This window comes from Aotus nancymaae, unplaced genomic scaffold, assembly GCF_030222135.1.
Source record: "Aotus nancymaae isolate 86718 unplaced genomic scaffold, 86718_ANA_hifiasm-v0.15.2.pri h1tg000028l, whole genome shotgun sequence".
Lineage (NCBI taxonomy): Eukaryota > Metazoa > Chordata > Mammalia > Primates > Aotidae > Aotus > Aotus nancymaae.
In genome coordinates this window covers 35,311,203-35,330,548 of record NW_026988441.1, presented here as the reverse complement: position 1 = coordinate 35,330,548, position 19,346 = coordinate 35,311,203, and the positions used below count along the sequence as shown (strand labels likewise).

Genomic DNA, 19,346 nt, shown 5'->3' with positions numbered 1-19,346 from the left:
CTGGGCATGGTGGTGTGCACCTGTGGTCCTAGCTACTTGGGAGGCTGAGGTGGGAGGACTGCTTAAGGCCAGGAGGTTGAGGCTACAGTAAACCATGACTGTGCCACTGCACTCCAGCCTGGGTGACCAAGCACAAGACCCTGACTCTCTTTAAAAAAAAAAAAAAAAAGTCACCAGTTCCACTCACATAACCTATTAATCTATTAACCCATTGATCCATTAATTAATAAATGAATTCATTCAAGAAGGCAAAGCCCTCAAGTCCAGTCATCTCTTAAAGGCCCCACTTCTGAATACTGCCACATTGGGGATTAAATTTCAACATGAGTTTTGGAGGGGACAAATACTCAGACTGTAGCATTCCACCCCTGGCCCTCAAAAACTCATGTTCTTCTCACATATAAGTACATTCATTCCCTCTCTATAGCCTCAGCGTCTTAAGTCATTACATCACCAACTCTAAAGTCCAAAGTCCTGAGTATCATCCATCTGTGAGCCTACTCTCAAGAGACAGTAGTGGGCTGGGCACAGGACACTTTGGGAGGCTGAGGCGGGTGGATCACAAGGTCAGGAGATCGAGACCATCCTGGCTAACAAGGTGAAACCCCATCTCTACTAAAAATACAAAAAATTAGCCAGGCGTGGTGGCATGTGCCTGTAGTCCCAGCTACTCAGGAGACTGAGGCAGGAGAATTGCTTAAACCAGGGAGGCGAGGTTGCAGTGAGCCAAGATTGTGCCACTGCACTTCAGCCTGGGTGGCAGAGCAAGACTCTGTCTCAAAAAAAAAAAAAAAAGACAATAGTGATACAGGCATAAAAGAAACATCTGCATTCCAAAAGCGGGGAATAAGCAAAAGAAAACAAAAAAGTAAGAGGCCCCAATAAAGTCTGAAACCCGGCAAGGCAGACCGTAAGTCTTCAAGCTGGAGAATCATCCCTTTTGACTCCATGTGCTGCCTCCCGGACACAGTGAGGTCACAGTTTGACCCCGAGGCCTCAGGCAGCCCGGCCTCTCTGGCTTTGTTGGGTGCATCCCAAATGGTGGCTTATATGGTTTGGGGTCTCATGCCTAAAGACTTCCAGGTGGGTGTTGCATGCTGCTGGTTACGCCACAGTTTTGGGGTCCTGATGGCACTCTTGCTCCCATAGTTCACTAGGTATTGCCCTAGTGGGGACTCTGCAGCAGCCCCAACCTCACATTTCTGCCCCACGTGCTCTGGTGGGGAGACTCTCTGCAGTTGTTCCATCCTTACAAGTCTATGCTTAGGCCTCCAGGCTTTTGATAACATCCTTTGAAATCAGGGTGGAAACTGCCAAACCTCCACAGCTCTTCTGTTCTCCAAGTCTGCAAAAATAGCTGCAGATGGATGCCACCCTAGTGTATGACTTGTACGTTCTGGAGGGCAAGAGCTGCACCTGGGGTCACTCGTAGCTGGGCAGCCACAGAGCACTGTGCTGAGGTGCAGAGAGCAGAGTCCCAAGGCAACTCTGAGCAGCAAACGATGAAGAGTGAGTGACTGGTCTGTCTCCTGAAGCCACTGTGCCCTCTTAGGCCTCTAGGCCTGTAATGTGAGGGGCAACCTTGAAAATCTCTGAAATGCCTTTAGGGTCTTTCTTCTACTGTTTTGAGTAACAGCACCCTTCTATCTGTGCTAATCTCTTTAGCAAAGTATCACTAGGGTACAACCTTAGCTTCCACCTCCAGAGCACATTTTTTCACTCTGAGGCCGGACTGAGAGTTTTCCAACTTTTTCCCCTCTGCTTCTCTTTTAACATCAATTCTGTCTTTAAATTGCTCTTTTGCTTCTGAATCTCAACACAAATAGCCAAAAGTAAGCATGCAATTCCTCCTATGTTTTGCTTAGAAATTTCTACTGCTGGCTGGGCACAGTGGCTCACGCCTATAATCCCAGCACTTTGGGAGGCTGAGGCGGGTGGACTGCCTGAGGTCAGGAGTTCAAGAACAGCCTGGCCAACATAGTGAAACCCCATCTGTACTAAAAATACAAAAAATTAGCCAGGTGTGGTGGTGGGCACCTGTAATCCCAGCCACTCGGGAGGCTGAGGCAGGAGAATCACTTGAACCCAGGAGGCAGAAGTTGCAGTGAGTTGAGATTGTGCCATTGCCCTCCAGCCTGGGCAACAAGAGCAAAACTCCGCCTCAAAAAAAAAAAAAAAATTTCTACTGCCACATACCCTAGTTCATTAGGCCTCCACAAAGCCCTCAGGCATGGATACAGTCCAGACAGGCTTCTGGGAATTTATAACAAAGACAGCCTTTATTGCAGTTTCCAATCCCGCTTTTCTCAATTCCACCTGAAACCGCATTAGAACGGCCTTTACGGTCCATATTTCTATCGGCATTCTAGCCATAGACGCTTAATAAATCTCTAAGGAGTTCCAGATCTTTTCCTAGCATTCTTGTCTTCTAAGCCTTCATCAGAATATGGGCTTTTCTAGTCTGCTCCTCCAAATTATTCTATCCTCTGCCCATTATACCCAGTTTCAAAGCTGTTTCCACATGTTCAGGTATTTCTTATTGTCATTAACACCCAACTTCTTGGTACCAATTTACCAGAATTCTATGAACTCTACCACCAACTTACCCAATGGTAACTAGAACACATTCCAGCTAACACATTCAGCAGTTTATTTAAAAATTTAAAAAAAAAAAAAAATTCAGAATACTGAAGAGATGGAGAAGGATAAAGAAAAAAAAAAAATTTTTTTTTTTGAAACAGACTCTCACTCTATCACCCAGGCTGGAGTACAGTAGTGTCATCTCGACTCACTGCAACCTCTGCCTCCCAGGTTTAAGCAATTCTCCTGCCTCAGCCTCCTGAGTAGCTGAGATTACAGGTGCACACCACCATGGCTGGCTACTTTTTGTATTTTTAGTAGAGACAGGGTTTCACCATGTTGGTCTGGCTGGTCTTGAACTCCTGACCTTGTGATCTGCCTGCCTAGGCCTCCCAAAAGTGCTGGGATTACAGGTGTGAGCCACCATGTCCAGCCAGTTTATTAAAAATTAATGGATCTCCATGCCAAGAGCTCTTTGTAATAAAAAAAGAGAAGAAAAAAAATTGAATGGATCTAGGCCAGGCATTGTGGCTCACACCTGTAATCCCAACACATTGGGAGGCTGAGGTGAGGAGATCCCTTCAGCCCAGGAGTTTGAGACCAGCCTGGGCAACAAAGCAAAGCCTTATCTCTATAAAAAACAAAAAGATTTGCTGGGCATGGTGGTACATGCCCTGTGGCCACAGATACTTAGAAGGCTGAGGTGAGAGTACTGCTTGAACCCAAAAGTCAAGGCTGCAGTGAGGTATGACTGTGCCCCTCCACTACAGCCTGGGTAACAGAATGAAACCATGTCTCTTCAAAAAAAAAAAAATTTTTAACCCGGCTGGGCACAATGGCTTACACCTATAATCCCAGCACTTTGGGAGGCCAAGGCGGGTCCATCACCTGAGGTCAGGAGTTCAAGACCAGTCTGGCCAATATGGCTAAATGCCATCTCTACTAAAAAAACACAAAAGTTAGCTGGGCACAGTGGCACACACCTGTAATCCCTGCTACTCAGGAGGCTGAGGCAGGCGAATCACTTGAACCTGGGAGGCAGAGGTTGTGGTGAGTTGAGATCGTGCCACTGCACTCCAGCCTAGGTGACATAGCAAGACTCCAATCTCAAAAATAAATAAATAAATAAATTTGGGTCTAGGCACCAAAATGACTGAGCACCAATGACTGCTAACACAAAAGAGACACAACTGTACATGATGTAACTTCTGATCCAAGATCATATGTGCCACCACCTCCCCAAAAATGAAACTGAATCTTATCTCCAGGTACAACTGTGATATAAAAAGAAATACGCTGACAACACTATGAGGATGCAATTAGCAAAATCCACACTATACGTAACTCTAGATCTTAACCCAAGAGCTTCAAAAAATAAAAAAAGGGGAAAGAGTAAAAATGACATCCAAAAATGAGCAAAAATTAAATAACGTTTGGGGTTCCACATCTGGGTGAAAGGCAATAAACGATTACTATAAAAGTCATCAGAGCGGTTACTTTGAGGGAAGAAAGAGGCAGTTGTGACCAGGACACAGTATTTGAGGGGCATGTGGGAAAACAGACAGAGTTCTAGGTCTTGAGCTGGGTGGTGGTTACAAGAGCATTCATCATCATTAGCCACACAATTAGGGCAATCAAAAAACCTAAACCTAATCTACCCCTGACAAAAAATACTAGTCAAGAGGAAATCTTCCCCCAACTACCCTTATGAGGCTGGCACAACCTTACTATGCACCAGATACGGTGACAGAGAAGGAAAACCACAGAGCTATCTCATTCACAAATTACATTTTCTGGATTCTGGATTCTCGCTCATGCCTGCAATCCCAACATTTAGGGAGGCTAAGGCGGGCGGATCACTTGGAGTCAAGAGTTCGAGACCAGCCTGGCCAACATGGAGGCTAAGACATAAGAATCGCTTGAATAGGCCGGGCACAGTTGCTCACGCCTGTAATCCCAGCACTTTGGGAGGCAGAGGCGGGCGGATCACGAGGTCAAGAGATTGAGACCATCCTGGCCAAAAAGGTGAAACCCCAGTCTCTATTAAAAAAAAAAGAAGAAGAAGAAGAATCGCTTGAACCTGGAAGGCAGAGGTTGCAGTGAGCCAAGTTGTACTACTGCATTCCAGCCTGGGAAACAGATACTCCATCAAAAAAAAAATTATATATATAAATATATATACACACACACATTATATATTACATTCTCAAAGTATATGTTTAATATGTCTTTTTTCAACTATGACATATCTTTATAGGTGAAGCACCTCTAATATTTACATCAATGGGTCTAATTATTAATCAAAAAAAGTATAACGAATACTACCCTGAGATTTCAGACTTTTTGGCCATTATACATTATGTTAACAAATCCATGCAGGAGTAGCTATATTAATTTCAGACAAAGTACACTTCAATTTTTTTTTTTTTTTTTTTTTGAGATGGAGTCTAGCTCTATCCCCAGGCTGGAGTACAGTGGCACAATCTAGGCTCACTGCAACCTCCAATTCCCAGGTTCAACCGATTCTCCTGCCTCAGCCTCTTGAGCAGCTGGGATTACAGGCACATGCCTCTATGCCCAACTAATTTTTTTTTTTTTTTTTTTTTTTTTTTTTTTTTTTTTGAGACGGAGTTTTGCTCTTGTTACCCAGGCTGGAGTGCAATGGCGCGATCTCAGCTCACTGCAACCTCTGCCTCCTGGGTTCAGGCAATTCTCCTGCCTCAGCCTCCTGAGTAGCTGGGATTACAGGCACGCGCCACCGTGCCCAGCTAATTTTTTGTATTTTTAGTAGAGACGGGGTTTCACCATGTTGACCAGGATGGTCTCGATCTCTTGACCTCGTGATCCACCTGCCTTGGCCTCCCAAAGTGCTGGGATTACAGGCGTGAGCCACCGCGCCCGGCGCCCAACTAATTCTTTTGTATTTTTAGTAGACACAGGTTTTCATTATGTTGGCCAGGATGGTCTCAAACTCCTGACCTCATAATCCGCCCACCTCAGCCTCCCAAAGCGCTGGGATTACAAACATGAGCCACTGTACCCAGTTGAAATTTTTTTTTATAGACATGGGGTCTTGCTACATTGCCCAGGCTGGTCTCAAACTCCTAGCCTCAATCGATCCTCCCACCACAGCCTCCCAAAGTTCTGGGTTACAGATGTGAGACCCTGTGCCTGGCCCAGAGCAGACGTCATATCAAGGAAAGTTATCTGGGATAAAGAGGGGCATAACTTAAAGAGGTCAATATTCCAAGAAGTCGTAACAATCCTTAATGTGTGTGCACCTAACAGAGCATCACAGTACATGAGATACAAGCTAATAGAACTGCAAGGAGAAATAGATAAAACCACTATAATTGCTGGAGATTTAAATACCCTCTATCAGAAACGGATAGATCCAGCAGGTAGAAAATCAGTAAGAATGTAGTAAAACTCAACAGCACCATCGATCAAGTGTATATAATTAACATATATAGATTGCTTCATCCAAAACCTGCAGATTACACATTCTTCTCAAGCTCACATAGAATACTCATCAAGACAGACCACACTGTGGGCCATGAAACGCCTCCTAACAAATCTGAAAGAACTGAAATCATACAATGTATGCTCTCAGATCACAACAGAATTAAACTAATCAAAGACAGCTAGAAAATCTCTTTTTTTTGGAAATGGAGTCTTGCTCTTTTGCCAGGCTGGAGTGCAGTGGTGTGAGCTCGGCTCACTGCAACTTCTGCCTCCTGGGTTCAAGCGATTCTTCTCCCTCACCCTCCAGAGCAGCTGGGATTACAGGCACGCACCACCACGCCCGGCTACTTTTTGTACTTTTAGTAGAGATGGAGTTTCACCATGTTGGCCAGGATGGTCTCGATCTCTTGACCTTGTGACCCACCTGCCTCAATCTCCCAAAATGCTGGGATTACAGGCATGAGCCACCACACACAGCTGAAAATCTCAAAAATACTTAAAAATCAAACAGCACACTTCTAAATGACAAATAGGTCAAACAAGAAATCTCAAGAGAAGTTAAAATTGTTGCACTGACAGCAGATACAACTTAACAAGATTTGTGGGGTGCAACAAAAGCAGGTCTTGGGGGAAATTTATAGCACTGAATGGTTAGTTAGATAAGAAAGAAGATCTATGTCAGTCATCTAAGCCTCCACCTTAGGAAACTAAAAAAAAAAAAAGCAAATTTAATCCAAAGTAAGCAGAAGAAAAGAAATAATAAAAATTTGAGGCCAAGCATGGTGGCTTATGCCTGTAATCTCAGCACTTTGGGAGGACAATGTGGGAGGATCACTGAGGCCAGGAGTTTGAGACCAGCCTGGGCAACATAGCTAAACTCCATCTCTATAAAAATTTAAAAATTGGCGGCACATGCCTTTAGTCCCCTCTACTTGGGTGGCTGAGGTGGGAGCATCCCTTGAGCCCAGGAGGTGGAGGCTGCAGTGAGCCATGATCATGACACTGCATCCCTGCCTGGTCAACAAAGCAAGATCCTGTCACAAACAAAGAAAAAACCTCAACAAAAGTCAATGAAATTGAAAACAGAAAAAATAGAGTAAAATCAGTAATATCAAAAGCTGGTTCTTTGAAAGGATGAATAAAATTAGCCTCTCAACAGGCTAACAAAGAAAAAACAGAAGACACAAATTACTAATAGCAGAAATTAAGAAGGGACATCACTACAGATCTCCTAAACATGAAATGGATAATAAAGGAATTTCATGAATAATTCTATATCCACCAATTTGAAAACCTAGATGAAACAGACCAATGACTTCAAAGAAACAATATGCCTGTATTGATTCATTTAGATGCTGCTGATAAAGACATACCGAAACTGGGCAATTTACAAAAGAAAAAGGTTTAATTGGACTCACGGTTCCACAAGGCTGGGGAGGTCTCACAATCAGGATGGGAGGCAAGGAGAAGCAAGTCACATCTCACGTGAATGGTGGCAGGCAAAGAGAGAGCTTGTGCAGAAAAACTCCTGTTTTTTGTTTGTTTTTTGTTTTTAGGACGGGGTTTCACCATGTTGGTCAGGCTGGCCTTGAACTCCCGACCTCAGGTGATCTGCCCGACTCGGCCTCCAAAGTGCTTGGATTACAGGCATGAGCCACCACGCCCGGCCGAAAAACTACCGTTTTTAAAAGTCAGAATTCTTAAGACTTATTTACTATGTATAAAACCATCAGATTTGGTGAGAAAAAAAAAAAAGACTTATTCACTATCACAAGAACAGCATGGGAAAGACTTGCCCCCATGATTCAATTACCTCCCAGGTGGGAATTCAAGATGAAATTTGGGTAGGGATGCAGCCAAACCATATCACTGCAAAAACCCACACACGAAGAAATAGACAACTAAACAGGTCTGTATCTATAAAGAAAAAGAATAACATTCCAAAACAGAAAGCACCAGGTCCAGATGTGTTCACTGGTGAATTCTACCAAACGTTTAAGGAAGAAAGTATGCCAATTTTCTAGTCTCTTCCAGAAGAAGCACTTCCTAACATTCTGTGAGGCCAGCATCACCCTAATACCAATATGAAAGACATTAAAACAACAGAGAACTGGCTGGGCGCAGTGGTTCATGCCTGTAATCCCGGCATTTTGGGAGGCCAAGGCCAGCAGATCACTAGGTCAGGAGTTCAAGAGCAGCCTGGCCAACATGGTGAAACCCCATCTCTGCTAAAGATACAAAATAGTAGCCGGGTGTGGTGGTGGGCGCCTGTGATTCCAGCTACTTGGGAGGCTCAAGCAGGAGAATCGCTTGAACCAGGGAGGTAGAGGTTGCAGTGAGCTGAGACTGCACCATTGCGCTCCAGCCAGGGCAAGACGCCGTCTCAAAAAACAAAAAAACAAAACAAAACAAAAAAAACAGAGAACTACGGGCCAATACCACAGCTCACGAATATACATGCAAAAAATCTCAACAAGGTGAGGCAAGGTGGTTCATGCCTGTACTCCCAGCACTTTGAGAAGCCAAAGTGAGTGGATCGGTTGAGTCCGGAGTTCAAGACCAGCCTGAGCAACATGGCAAAACCACATCTCTTAAAAAAAAAAAGTCTCCACATTAACAAATTGAATCCAACAATCTTAAAAAAAAAAAAAAAAAAAAAAAAAACTACACCCCTGTATTAGAATTTTCCAGAGAAATAGACTCAATAGGATAAATATAGGTATATACCACATCCTTTTTTCTCCACTTTTTTTTCCCCACGACACAACAAGCAGATGACAGTATCTGTCATAACAAGTTATATTAAACAACATGGTCAACTTAGCAAACATCTCTGTAAACTTGTCTTGATTCTCTAAAAACTGCCCAACTTCTTCCTTGCATAAAGCCAAATTAGACGTAGAAAAAGGCACCTGTACTCTAAGTGTTCCCTTACTTCAATTAGCTACCTCCCACAATGCACCCAGGTTTGGCTTTAAGGGTTGATACTGGGCCCCACTCCAGGTGGCACTGGTTGGGCTTACTTTCCTGGGGAGTGGGAGGGTTAGGCTGCGGCTGCTTAGATAAGGGGGAGGGACAAGGGGGAGGCATGAGTGATGACCCTGGAGTGGAATCCTTCACTAAAGAACTGGCAGAAAGCCCCTCAGAACTGGGGGACTGAGGAGACCTTGGGGAAAATGTAAGCCTTGTAAAGGGGGCAGCTAGGAGGGGATCCCTTAGGCATGGCATTCTGGTTCCTGGAAGTAACATGAGCCTGTAAAGGGCCATAAAAGCCTGCACATAGGGGACCTCTTCCCACTTTCCTTTTTACAAAATAAGTCTCATTGTAAAATATCATCATAATGTATAGAACCATATTTAGGCCAAATCTGTTAGTTTTCTAATCTGTATGGAACCCAAACAGTGTTTCGACAGAAAATGGGTTTCTTCTTTAAGACAAATTTGAACTTGCTCCAATAGCCTAAAAGATACCCAGTGGACAAGTCCTCTGGGATGCTTGCTGTTGTCCCCAGGTCGACTGAGGAGCTCTACAGGGGGTTTCAGCTAAGTTTAGCAAATGTCTAGTCAATTTTCCCTTTTAAATTCCCACCTTCCAGAAAGGTCTACATAGGGTGTTATAAAAGTGGATTAGGGGCTGGGAGCGGTGGCTCACGCCGGTTATCCCAGCACTTTGGGAGGCTGAAGTGGGTAGATCGCCAGGTCAAGAGACTCAGGCCATCCTGGCCAACATGGTGAAACCCCGTCTCTACTAAAAATACAAAAATTAGTTGGGCGTGGTGGCACGCACGCGCCTGTAGTCCCAGCTGCTCCGAGGCTGAGGCAAGAGAATCGCTTGAACCGGGAGGCAGAGATTGCAGTAAGCCGAGATCGCGCCACAGCAACTCCAGCCTGGGAATAGAACGAGACTCCGTCTCCGAAAAAAAAAAAAAAAAAAAAAAAGCGGACTAGGAGCTACAAATGCGCAGTTGCAGGTCGAGCCTAAATTCCAGAGGGCTGGGCAGAGAGGGGCTAAACAAATGGTGACTGTGGACGGGAGGAAAGGAAGGGGGTAAACAGCATTGCCCAAAGGGAGACCTCAGAGGCCCTGACCACCTGAGAACCTACTCAATAGTGGAGACAACAAAAACAACATTCACGTGGCCCCAGACCTGTTTTAGCTAGTCCTCAATTCGGTGGGGTGTCCAAACCCCGACTCCAGCGTCTAGTGCCGCCTCCTACCTCACCTTTAATTTACTTTTAGCTTATAAACCTCAAATGTGGAAAGAAATATGAAAGGAACTGACAAGAGATTAATACTTAGTGAATTTAGGGCAATGGTGGTTTACTGTATTGGACTTTGACGTTTTCTTGAGTTTGAACATTTCCAAATTAACAAGGCAAGGCTCAGAGATTTACAGGGTTCTAAGCCGAATACATAACTTTTTGCTTTTCCGTGATAGTAAAATTTGCATTTACATGCATTCATTCACCCATGCATTTAAATTGTATGAGACGCCTTAACTCCCTAAAATGAGTTTCTAATCTCTCCACCTGTACATAATTTACCAAACATAAAGAACATCCCCCAAAAGAACAAATTAGTCCAGTGCTCACCCAAACTGGCTGAAATCCCCAGGTCGGTGAAGCCGCTGAAATAACCACGACCCCAGCAAGAAATTTTCTTCCTTTGGCAAAAAAGTCTGCAAAGGTTGATGAAGAGGCTTGGGAAACAGGAGCACCTGGACCCAAGCCGCGAGCGGTGCGAGCGGCGCGAGCGGGAGTCTCGAAAGAAGTGCAGCAGCAGCAGGAGGCCCCACGTGCGAGATCCGGGAAAGGCAGCGGAGAAGGCGACCTGCAGGAGACCGCCCTTTGACCCCCTCCCTACTTCGGTCCTCCTCGTCTGGTCGGAGGAACTTTAGTCTGTGCAAAAGAGCCAGCACGCGGATGCACGCGGATGCACGCGGAGTGCAGCGTTCACTTCCGTTTCCGGGAGCGCACTTCCTTTTCCAGGCAAGCGGGCAATGGGCGGGACCTTGGAATAGACAGGGAAACAGGATTCACGACAGTTGCGTGCTGACGTCAGGCGGACGCTTCAGCCAAGGTCTTCCAAAGCTGGTAGAGAGATCCCAGCGTCAGCCGGGAAAGGCAGAGGGGCGGAGACAAAGGAGTGGGGCTATTCCCAGGAGGCGGGGTTGCCTATCGGAGAGCCACCCTGCAGGCCGTGCAGACCCCAGGTGAAATACGCACAGGGGGTTCCTGGAGCCGTGGGAGGGATTCCCCTTCTCCCTCAAGAGCGTTTTTATGTTGCTCGCTTTATGGTTGGAAAACAGAGGCATGGACGGGCGGTGGAACTTGTCTACATTCACTGACCTAATTAAGGAGTCTCTGAGACCGGGCACGGTGGCTCAGGCCTGTAATCGCAGCACTGGGAGGCCGAGGCAGGTGGATCACCTGAGGTCAGGAGTTCAAGACCAGTCTGGCCAACTTGGTGAAACCCCGTTTCTACTAAAAATACAAAAATTAGCCGGGCGTGGTGGCGCGCCTGTAATCCCAGCTGTTCAGGAGGCTGAGGCAGGAGAATCGCTTGAACCCAGGAGGCAGAGGTTGCAGTGAGCCGAGATCGTGCCACTGCACTCCAGCCTGGGTGACAGAGCAAGATTATTTTTATCTGAAAAAATAATAATGAAATAAACTAAATCTCTGAAACTTGATCCTGGGTCGCTGGAGGACTTAAAACCTCCTCCAGGGACAATGATAAATATCAGTCTACAAGCAAAGAAAAACTTCGGAATTTCAGGCCCTGTGTACTGTAGTTGTTATTTCTATATTTTTGACAACCAAACCAGAAACATTTTATAACACACACACACACACACACAGCCCGCTTCGGCACTTTCTAAACATCCGTGTGAATAAAACACCTGCCAAGACGAGGTAGGATTTAAAAGTGATTTGCGGCCGGGCGTGGTGGCTCACGCCTGTAATCCAAGCACTTTGGAGGCCAAGGCGGGCGGATCACCTGAGGTCGGGAGTTCAAGACCAGCCTGACCAACATGGTGAAACCCCGTCTTAAAATAAATAAATAAATAAAAATAAAAGTGATTTGCAGCAGGGGTTTTATTCACATCTGCATTCCCAGTACTTTGGGAGACCCAGGTGGGAGGATTGCTTGAGCCCAGGAGTTAAGAGATCAGCCTGGGCAGACCCCTGTCTCTTAAAAAATAAAAAAGCGATGGGGGATAAACGTAGAATTGCCATATGTCATAATTCGTTTAATATGACGCTGCCATGTTGGTGTCGTTTTTAGGTCTGACAGTCTTCTTCTCCCTGTGTGGTGGTTTCCTGATATAACCCACTTGTTCCTCACCTCACAGCTGCTGACCACTGTAAAGCCTAATGACTAACACCAGAATCATGTAAATAAATTCCTTCAACATTTTTTCCCCTAGCGAATCAACAATCACGTGAAGAAAGCTTAAGATAACCCCATAAAAGTAAAAAGAAAAAAAAAAAAAAGACCCCGCCGGCCGGGCGCGGTGGCTCACGCCTGTAATCCCAGCATTTTGGGAGGTCGAGGCAGGTGGATCATGAGGTCAGATCCGGACCATCCTGGCCTTGGTGAAACCCCGTCTCTACTAAAATACCAAACATTAGCCGTGTGTGGTGGCGGCACCCGTAGTCCCAGCTACTCAGGAGGCTGAGGCAGGGGAATCGCTTGCACCCGGGAAACGGAGGTTGTGGTGAGCCGAGATCGCGCCACTGCCCTCCAGTTTGCCAACAGAACAAAACTGTCTCAAAAAAAAAAAAAAAAGGCACAGCCCCAGCGAGGCGCAGTGTCTCATGCCTGTATTCCCAGCACTTTGGGAGGCTGAGGCAGGCAGATCACCTCAGGTCAAGAGTTCCAGACCAGCCTGGCCAACATGGTGAAACCCCGACTCTACTGAAAATACAAAAAAAATTAGCTGGGGGTGATGGGGGGCACCTGTAATCCCAGATACTCCGGAGGCTGAGGCAGGAGAATCACTCGAACCTGGGAGGTGGAGGTTGCAGTGAGCTGAGATCTCACCATTGCATTCCAGCCTGGTCAAGAATAGCTAAACTGTGTCTCAAAAAAAAAAAAAAAAAAAAAAGGTACAGTCCCACAGACCCTCTCTCTCTTCACCTCTCCAGTAACCTACCCACAGGCTGAGCACCATGCTGTGTCTGGATTTCCTGTGGGCCATTATTCAGCACCCCTAACCTCTCTGAAATCTATAATAAACTTTTTTCTTTCATTAATTTTGGTTTCATTTTCTCATTGTGTCTCACTTGACACATCTGAACTTAACATCCTCCACCAGCTGTCCTAGAGAGTGGCTATCTTGGTCCAGACACGTTGGCTCACGCCTGTAATCCCAGCACTTTGGGAGGCTGAAGTGGGTGGATCACCTGAGGTCAGGAGTTCAAGACCAGTCTGGCCATGGTGAAACCCCGTCTCTACTAAAAATACAACAATTAGATGGGCATGGTGGGACATGCCTGTAATCCCAGTTACTTGGGAGGCTGACGCATGAGAATCACTTGAACCCAGGAGGTGGAGGTTGCAGTGAGTCGAGATTGTGCCACTGCATTCTAGCCTGGGTGACAGAGTGAGACTCTGTCTTAAAAAAAAAAAAAAAAAAAGTGTGGCTGGGCGCGGTGGCTCACACCTGTAATCCCAGCATTTTGGGAGGCCGAGGTGGGCGGATCACGAGGTCAAGAGATCGAGACCATCCTGGCCATGGTGAAACCCCGTCTCTACTAAAAATACAAAAATTAGCTGGGTGTGTTGGCACACGCCTGTGGTCCCAGCTACTTGGGAGGCTGAGGCAGAAGAATCGCTTGAATCCAGGAGGTGGAGGTTGCAGTGAGCCGAGACTGCACCACTGCACTCCAGCCTGGCAACAGAGCAAGACTCCATCTCAAAAAAAAAAAAAAAAAAAACAGTGTGACTATCTTGGCTTTTGGCCATTCTCGAGAGAAACCTCAAGACCAAACTAGAAAATAAACATTACTACCAAAAAACGGGCTGGGCATGGTGGCTCACACCTGTAATCCCACCTTTTGGGAGGTTGGGAGGCTGAGGCAGGTGAATCACCTGAGGTCAGGAGTTTGAGACCAGCCTAACCGACATGGAGAAACCCCCTACTAAAAATTTAAAAAAATTAAAAAATAGCCAGGCTTGGTGGTGCATACCTTTACAGGCTGAGGCAGGAGAATTGCTTGAACCCAGGAGGCGGACGTTGTGGTGAGCTGAGATCATGCCATTGCACTCCAGCCTGGGCAACAAGAGCGAAAGTCCATCTCAAAACACAACAATACAAAAAAAACGACACCAACATATAATCCAGCAATTCCAATTGTGGGTGTATTAACCAAAAAGTTGAAAGCAGGTATTGGAAGAGATATTTGTACACCCATGTTCATGGCAGCTTTATCCACAATATCGAAAAGGTGGGAGTAACCCACAATGTGTTCTATCCACACAATGCAGTATTTTCCAGCCTTAAAAAAGGAAATTCTGAGATGTGCTACAACATGAACCTTGGACATGTTATGCTAAATGAAATAACTAGTCACAAAAAGTCAAATCCTGTGACTTCACTTTTATGAGGTACCTACAGTAGTGGGATTAACACAGACACAGAATTGGTGTTTGCCAGGGATTGGGAAGTGAACGATAGGGAGTTAGTGTTCAATGCGTTCAGTTTGGAAAGGTAAACATTTTTTATTAGTGGGATGATGGTGATGGTTGCCCAACAATGTGAGTATATTTAATGCCAGCAGACACTTAAAATGGTTAAAATGTAAACTTTATGTAATATACTTTACCACAATTTTTAAAAAGTGAATAGAGGATTATTGTTAGTTTTATTTAATAAAGCCTCCAAGCACCAGAGATCTGGGGCAAAAGAAATTCAAAAGCAGTTTGGCTGGCAGTGCATTTTATAGAGTCCCTGCTAAATAAAATACCCACTGATAAGTAATTAAAGCATTTGGAATTGTATTGCTAACATTAGAGTTATACATCAGAAATATGTGTTTAAAACAGACATTTTAAATTAACTGGCAAATAAGTTTTTTTTATTGCATTTTAAGTTTTGGGGTACATGTGAAGAACATGCAAGATTGTTGCATAGGTACACACATGGCAGTGTGATTTGCTGCCTTCCTCCCCATTACCTGTATCTGGCATTTCTCCCCATGCTCTCTCTCCCCAACTCCCCACCCCCTACTGTCCCTCCCGTATTTCCCCCCGACAGACCCCAGTGTGTGATGCTCCCCTCCCTGTGTCCATGTGTTCTCATTGTTCAACACCCACCTATGAATGAGAACATGCAGTGTTTGATTTTCTGTTCTTGTGTCAGTTTGCTGAGAATGATGGTTTCCAGGTTCATCCATGTCCCTACAAAGGACACGAACTCATAGTTTTTTATGGCTGCATAATATTCCATGGTGTATATGTGCCACATTTTCTTTGTCCAGTCTATCATTGATGGGCATCTGGGTTGGTTCCAGGTCTTTGCTATTGTAAACAGTGCTGCAGTGAACATTCATGTGCATGTGTTCTTATAGTAGAACGATTTATAATCCTTTGGATATATACCCAGTAATGGGATTGCTGGGTCAAATGGAATTTCTATTTCTAGGTCCTTGAGGAATCGCCACACTGTCTTCCACAATGGTTGAACTAATTTACACTCCCACCAACAGTGTAAAAGTGTTCCTATTTCTCCACATCCTCTCCAGCATCTGTTGTCTCCAGATTTTTTAATGATCACCATTCTAACTAGCGTGAGATGGTATCTCATAAAATACATGAGTCCAGATGCCATTTTAGCTGGTGATTGGAGCTCCTGGGAGACAGAGTTGCCCATTGAACTGATAAAAGGGGACTGAAACAGGGAGCCAGGCCAGGAGATTCCCGGACAAAAAAAGCGCCACGAATCTCAGTGTGGCTGTTTCAGCCAGCGCAGTGGGTCACCACACGGGAAATCACACAGATCCCGGCACCTTTTGAACAGACAACTGGAACACCTGGGAGACAGAGTTGCCTGTTCAATTGGGGGGAAAAAAAAAAAGGAGTCTGAGGCAGGAAGACAGGTGATCAGGCTCGGCTGGTCCTACCCCCACAAAAAAACAGCAATCTGAAATGCTCTGGATTGAGAGTTTCACAGCAAGCACAGCTGAACCCGGGACAGTCTAGCTCTGTGGGGGAGGGGCGTCCGCCATGACCGAGGCAGTCCACCACTACAGAGGTAGTCCGCCATTGCTGAGGCAGCCCGTCATTGCTGAGGCAGCCCACCATTACAGAGACAGTCTGCCATTACAGAGGTGGGCCGCCAGTGCCGAAGCAGTTCTAACTACACCCGTATAAACAGGACTGCAGGGAAGTTCACATGGCAGCTGGGCGGAGCCCACAGCAGCTCAGCAAAGCCTCTGCAGGCAGACAGTGACTAGGCTGCCTCCTTGCTGGGCAGGGCAGCCCTGAAAAAAGGCAGCAGCACAACAGAAACTTATAAATAAAGCCCTAACTCCCTGGGACAGGGCACCTGGGAGAAAAAAAAGGGGGGTTTATGAGTTCTGCTGCAGCAGACTTAAACGTACCTGCCCAGCAGCTCTGAATGAACAACGGAGCTCACAGCTCAGCACTTGAGCTCCGATAAAGGACAGACTGTCTCCTCAAGCAGCTACCTGACCCCTGTATATCCATAGAGTCACCTCATAAAGGCGAGCTCAGACTGACATCTGGTGGGTATCCTTCTGGGACAAAGATAGCAGAAGAAGAAACTGGCAGCAACCTTTACTATTCTGCAGCCACTGCAGGTGATCCCCAGGCAAGCAGGGCCTGGAGTGGACCTCAGCACTCCTACAGCAGAGGGGCCTGAATGTTAGAAGGAAAACTAAGAAACAGAAAGATAACTTCATCAACAAACTGGACGTCCACTCAGAGACCCAATCTGAAAGTCAACAACTACAAAGATGACAGGTGGATAAATCCATGAAGATGGGAAGAAACCAGCACAAAAAGGATGAAAACACCCGAAACCAGAATGCCTCTCCTACAAGGGATCACAACTCCTCACCAGCAAGAGAACAAGGCTGGATGGAGAATGAGTGAGATGAATTGACAGAAACAGGCTTCAGAAGGTAGGTAATAAGAAAATTCTCTGAGCTAAAAGAACATGTTCTAACCCAATGCAAAGAAACTAAGAACCTTGAAAAAAGATTTGATGAAATGCTAACGAGAATAAACAACTTAGAGAGGAATATAAGTGAATTGATGGAGCTGAAAAACACAACACAAGAACTTCGCGAAGCATACACAAGTTTCAACAGCCGAATTGACCAAGCAGAAGAAAGGCTATCAGAGGTCAAAGATCAACTCAATGAAATAAAATGAGAAGGCAAAATTAGAGAAAAAAGGGTAAAAAGGAATAAACAAAGTCTCCAAGAAATATGGGACTATGTGAAAAGACCTGATCTACGTTTGATAGGTGTACCTGAATGTGACAGAGAGAATGAATCCAAGCTGAAAAATACTCTTCAGGATATTATCCAGGAAAACTTCCCCAACCTAGCAAGGCAGGCCAATATTCAAGTCCAGGAAATACAGAGAACACCACAAAGACATTCCTCAAGAAGAGCAACCCCAAGGCATATAATTGTCAGATTCACCAGGGTTGAAATGCAGGAGAAAGTGCTAAGGGCAGCCAGATAGAAAGGTTGGATTACCCATAAAGGGAAGCCCATCAGACTCACAGCAGATCTCTCAGCAGAAACCCTACAAGCCAGAAGAGAGTGGGGGCCAATATTCAACATCCTTAAAGAAAAGAACTTTCAACCCAGAATTTCATATCCAGTCAAACTAAGCTTCATAAGTGAAGGAGAAATAAAATCCTTTACGAACAAGCAAGTACTCAGAGATTTCATCACCACCAGGCCTGCTTTACAAGAGCTCCTGAAAGAAGCACTAAACATAGAAAGGAACGACCAGTACCAGCCACTCCAAAAACATACTAAATGGTAAAGAGCATCGACACAATGAAGAACCTACATCAACTAACAGGCAAAACAGCCAGCTAGCATCAAAATGACAGGATCAAATTCACACATAACAATATTAACCCCAAATGTAAATGGGCTAAATGCCCCAATCAAAAGACACAGACTGGCAAATTGGATAAAAAGCCAAAACCCATCGGTGTGCTGTATCCAGGAAACCCATTTCACATGCAAGGATACACAAAGGCTCAAAATAAAGGGATGGAGGAAGATTTACCAAGCAAATGGAGAGCAAAAAAAAAGTAGGAATTGCAATTCTTGTCTCTGATAAAATAGACTTTAAACCAACAAAGATCAAAAGAGACAAAGCAGGACATTACATAATGGTAAAAGGATCAATGCAACAAGAAGAGCTAACGATCCTAAATATATTCACACCCAATACAGGAGCACCCAGATATATAAAGCAAGTTCTTAATGATTTACAAAGAGACTTAGACTCCCACACAATTATAGTGGGAGACTTTAACACTCCATTGTCAATATTAGACAGATCAACGAGACAGAAAATTAACAAGGATATCCAGGACTTGAACTCAGACCGGGACCAAGCAAACCTAACAGACATTTACAGAACTCTCCACCCCAAATCCACAGAATATACATTCTTCTCAGCACCAAATCACACCTACTCTAAAATTGACCACATAATTGGAAGTAAATCACTCCTTAGCAAATGCAAAAGAACAGAAATCATAACAGTCTCTCAGAACACAGTGCAATCAAGTTAGAACTCAGAATTCAGAAACTAACTCAGAATCGCACAGCTTCATGGAAACTGAACAACTGGCTCTTGAATGCTGACTGGATGAACAATGAAATAAAGGCAGAAATAAAGATGTTCTTCGAAACCAACGAGAACAAAGACACAATGTACCAGAATCTCTGGGACACATTTAAAGTAGTGTCTAGAGGAAAATATATAGCAATAAATGCCCACATAAGAAGCAAGGAAAGATCTAAAAATAGACACCCTATCGTCAAAATTGAAAGAGCTAGAGGAGCAAGATCAAAAAGACTCAAACCTAGCAGAAGACAAGAAATAACTAAGATCAGAGCAGAACTGAAGGAAATAGAGACACAAAAACACCCTTCAAAAAATCAATAAATCCAGGAGCTCGTTTTTCGAAAAGATCAACAAAATAGACAGACAACTAGCCAGATTAATAAAAAAGAAAAGAGAGAATAATCAAATAGATGCAATAAAAAACGATAAAGGGGATATCACCACAGATTCC

At 44.9% G+C, this 19,346-nt stretch overlaps 1 protein-coding gene across 2 annotated transcripts in view; it reads right to left on the bottom strand.

Annotated features, from left to right (window-relative positions):
- ZNF266 (zinc finger protein 266) overlaps window positions 1-19,346 on the bottom strand; it is a 68,531-nt gene that overhangs the window by 17,842 nt on the left and 31,343 nt on the right. Inside the window, exons 6-7 of one of the 2 annotated variants that reach the window (XM_064381924.1) lie at window positions 14,239-14,321; window positions 10,979-11,136 (exon numbers count right to left, since the gene is read on the bottom strand). The exons of the other annotated variant lie outside the window; for it this stretch is intronic. Of the exons in view, the coding sequence (XP_064237994.1) occupies window positions 14,241-14,321 (81 nt within the window). The 3' untranslated portion in view covers window positions 10,979-11,136; window positions 14,239-14,240. Of the gene's footprint in view, window positions 1-10,978; window positions 11,137-14,238; window positions 14,322-19,346 lie in introns of those variants that run through there. 2 annotated transcript variants of the gene reach the window in all.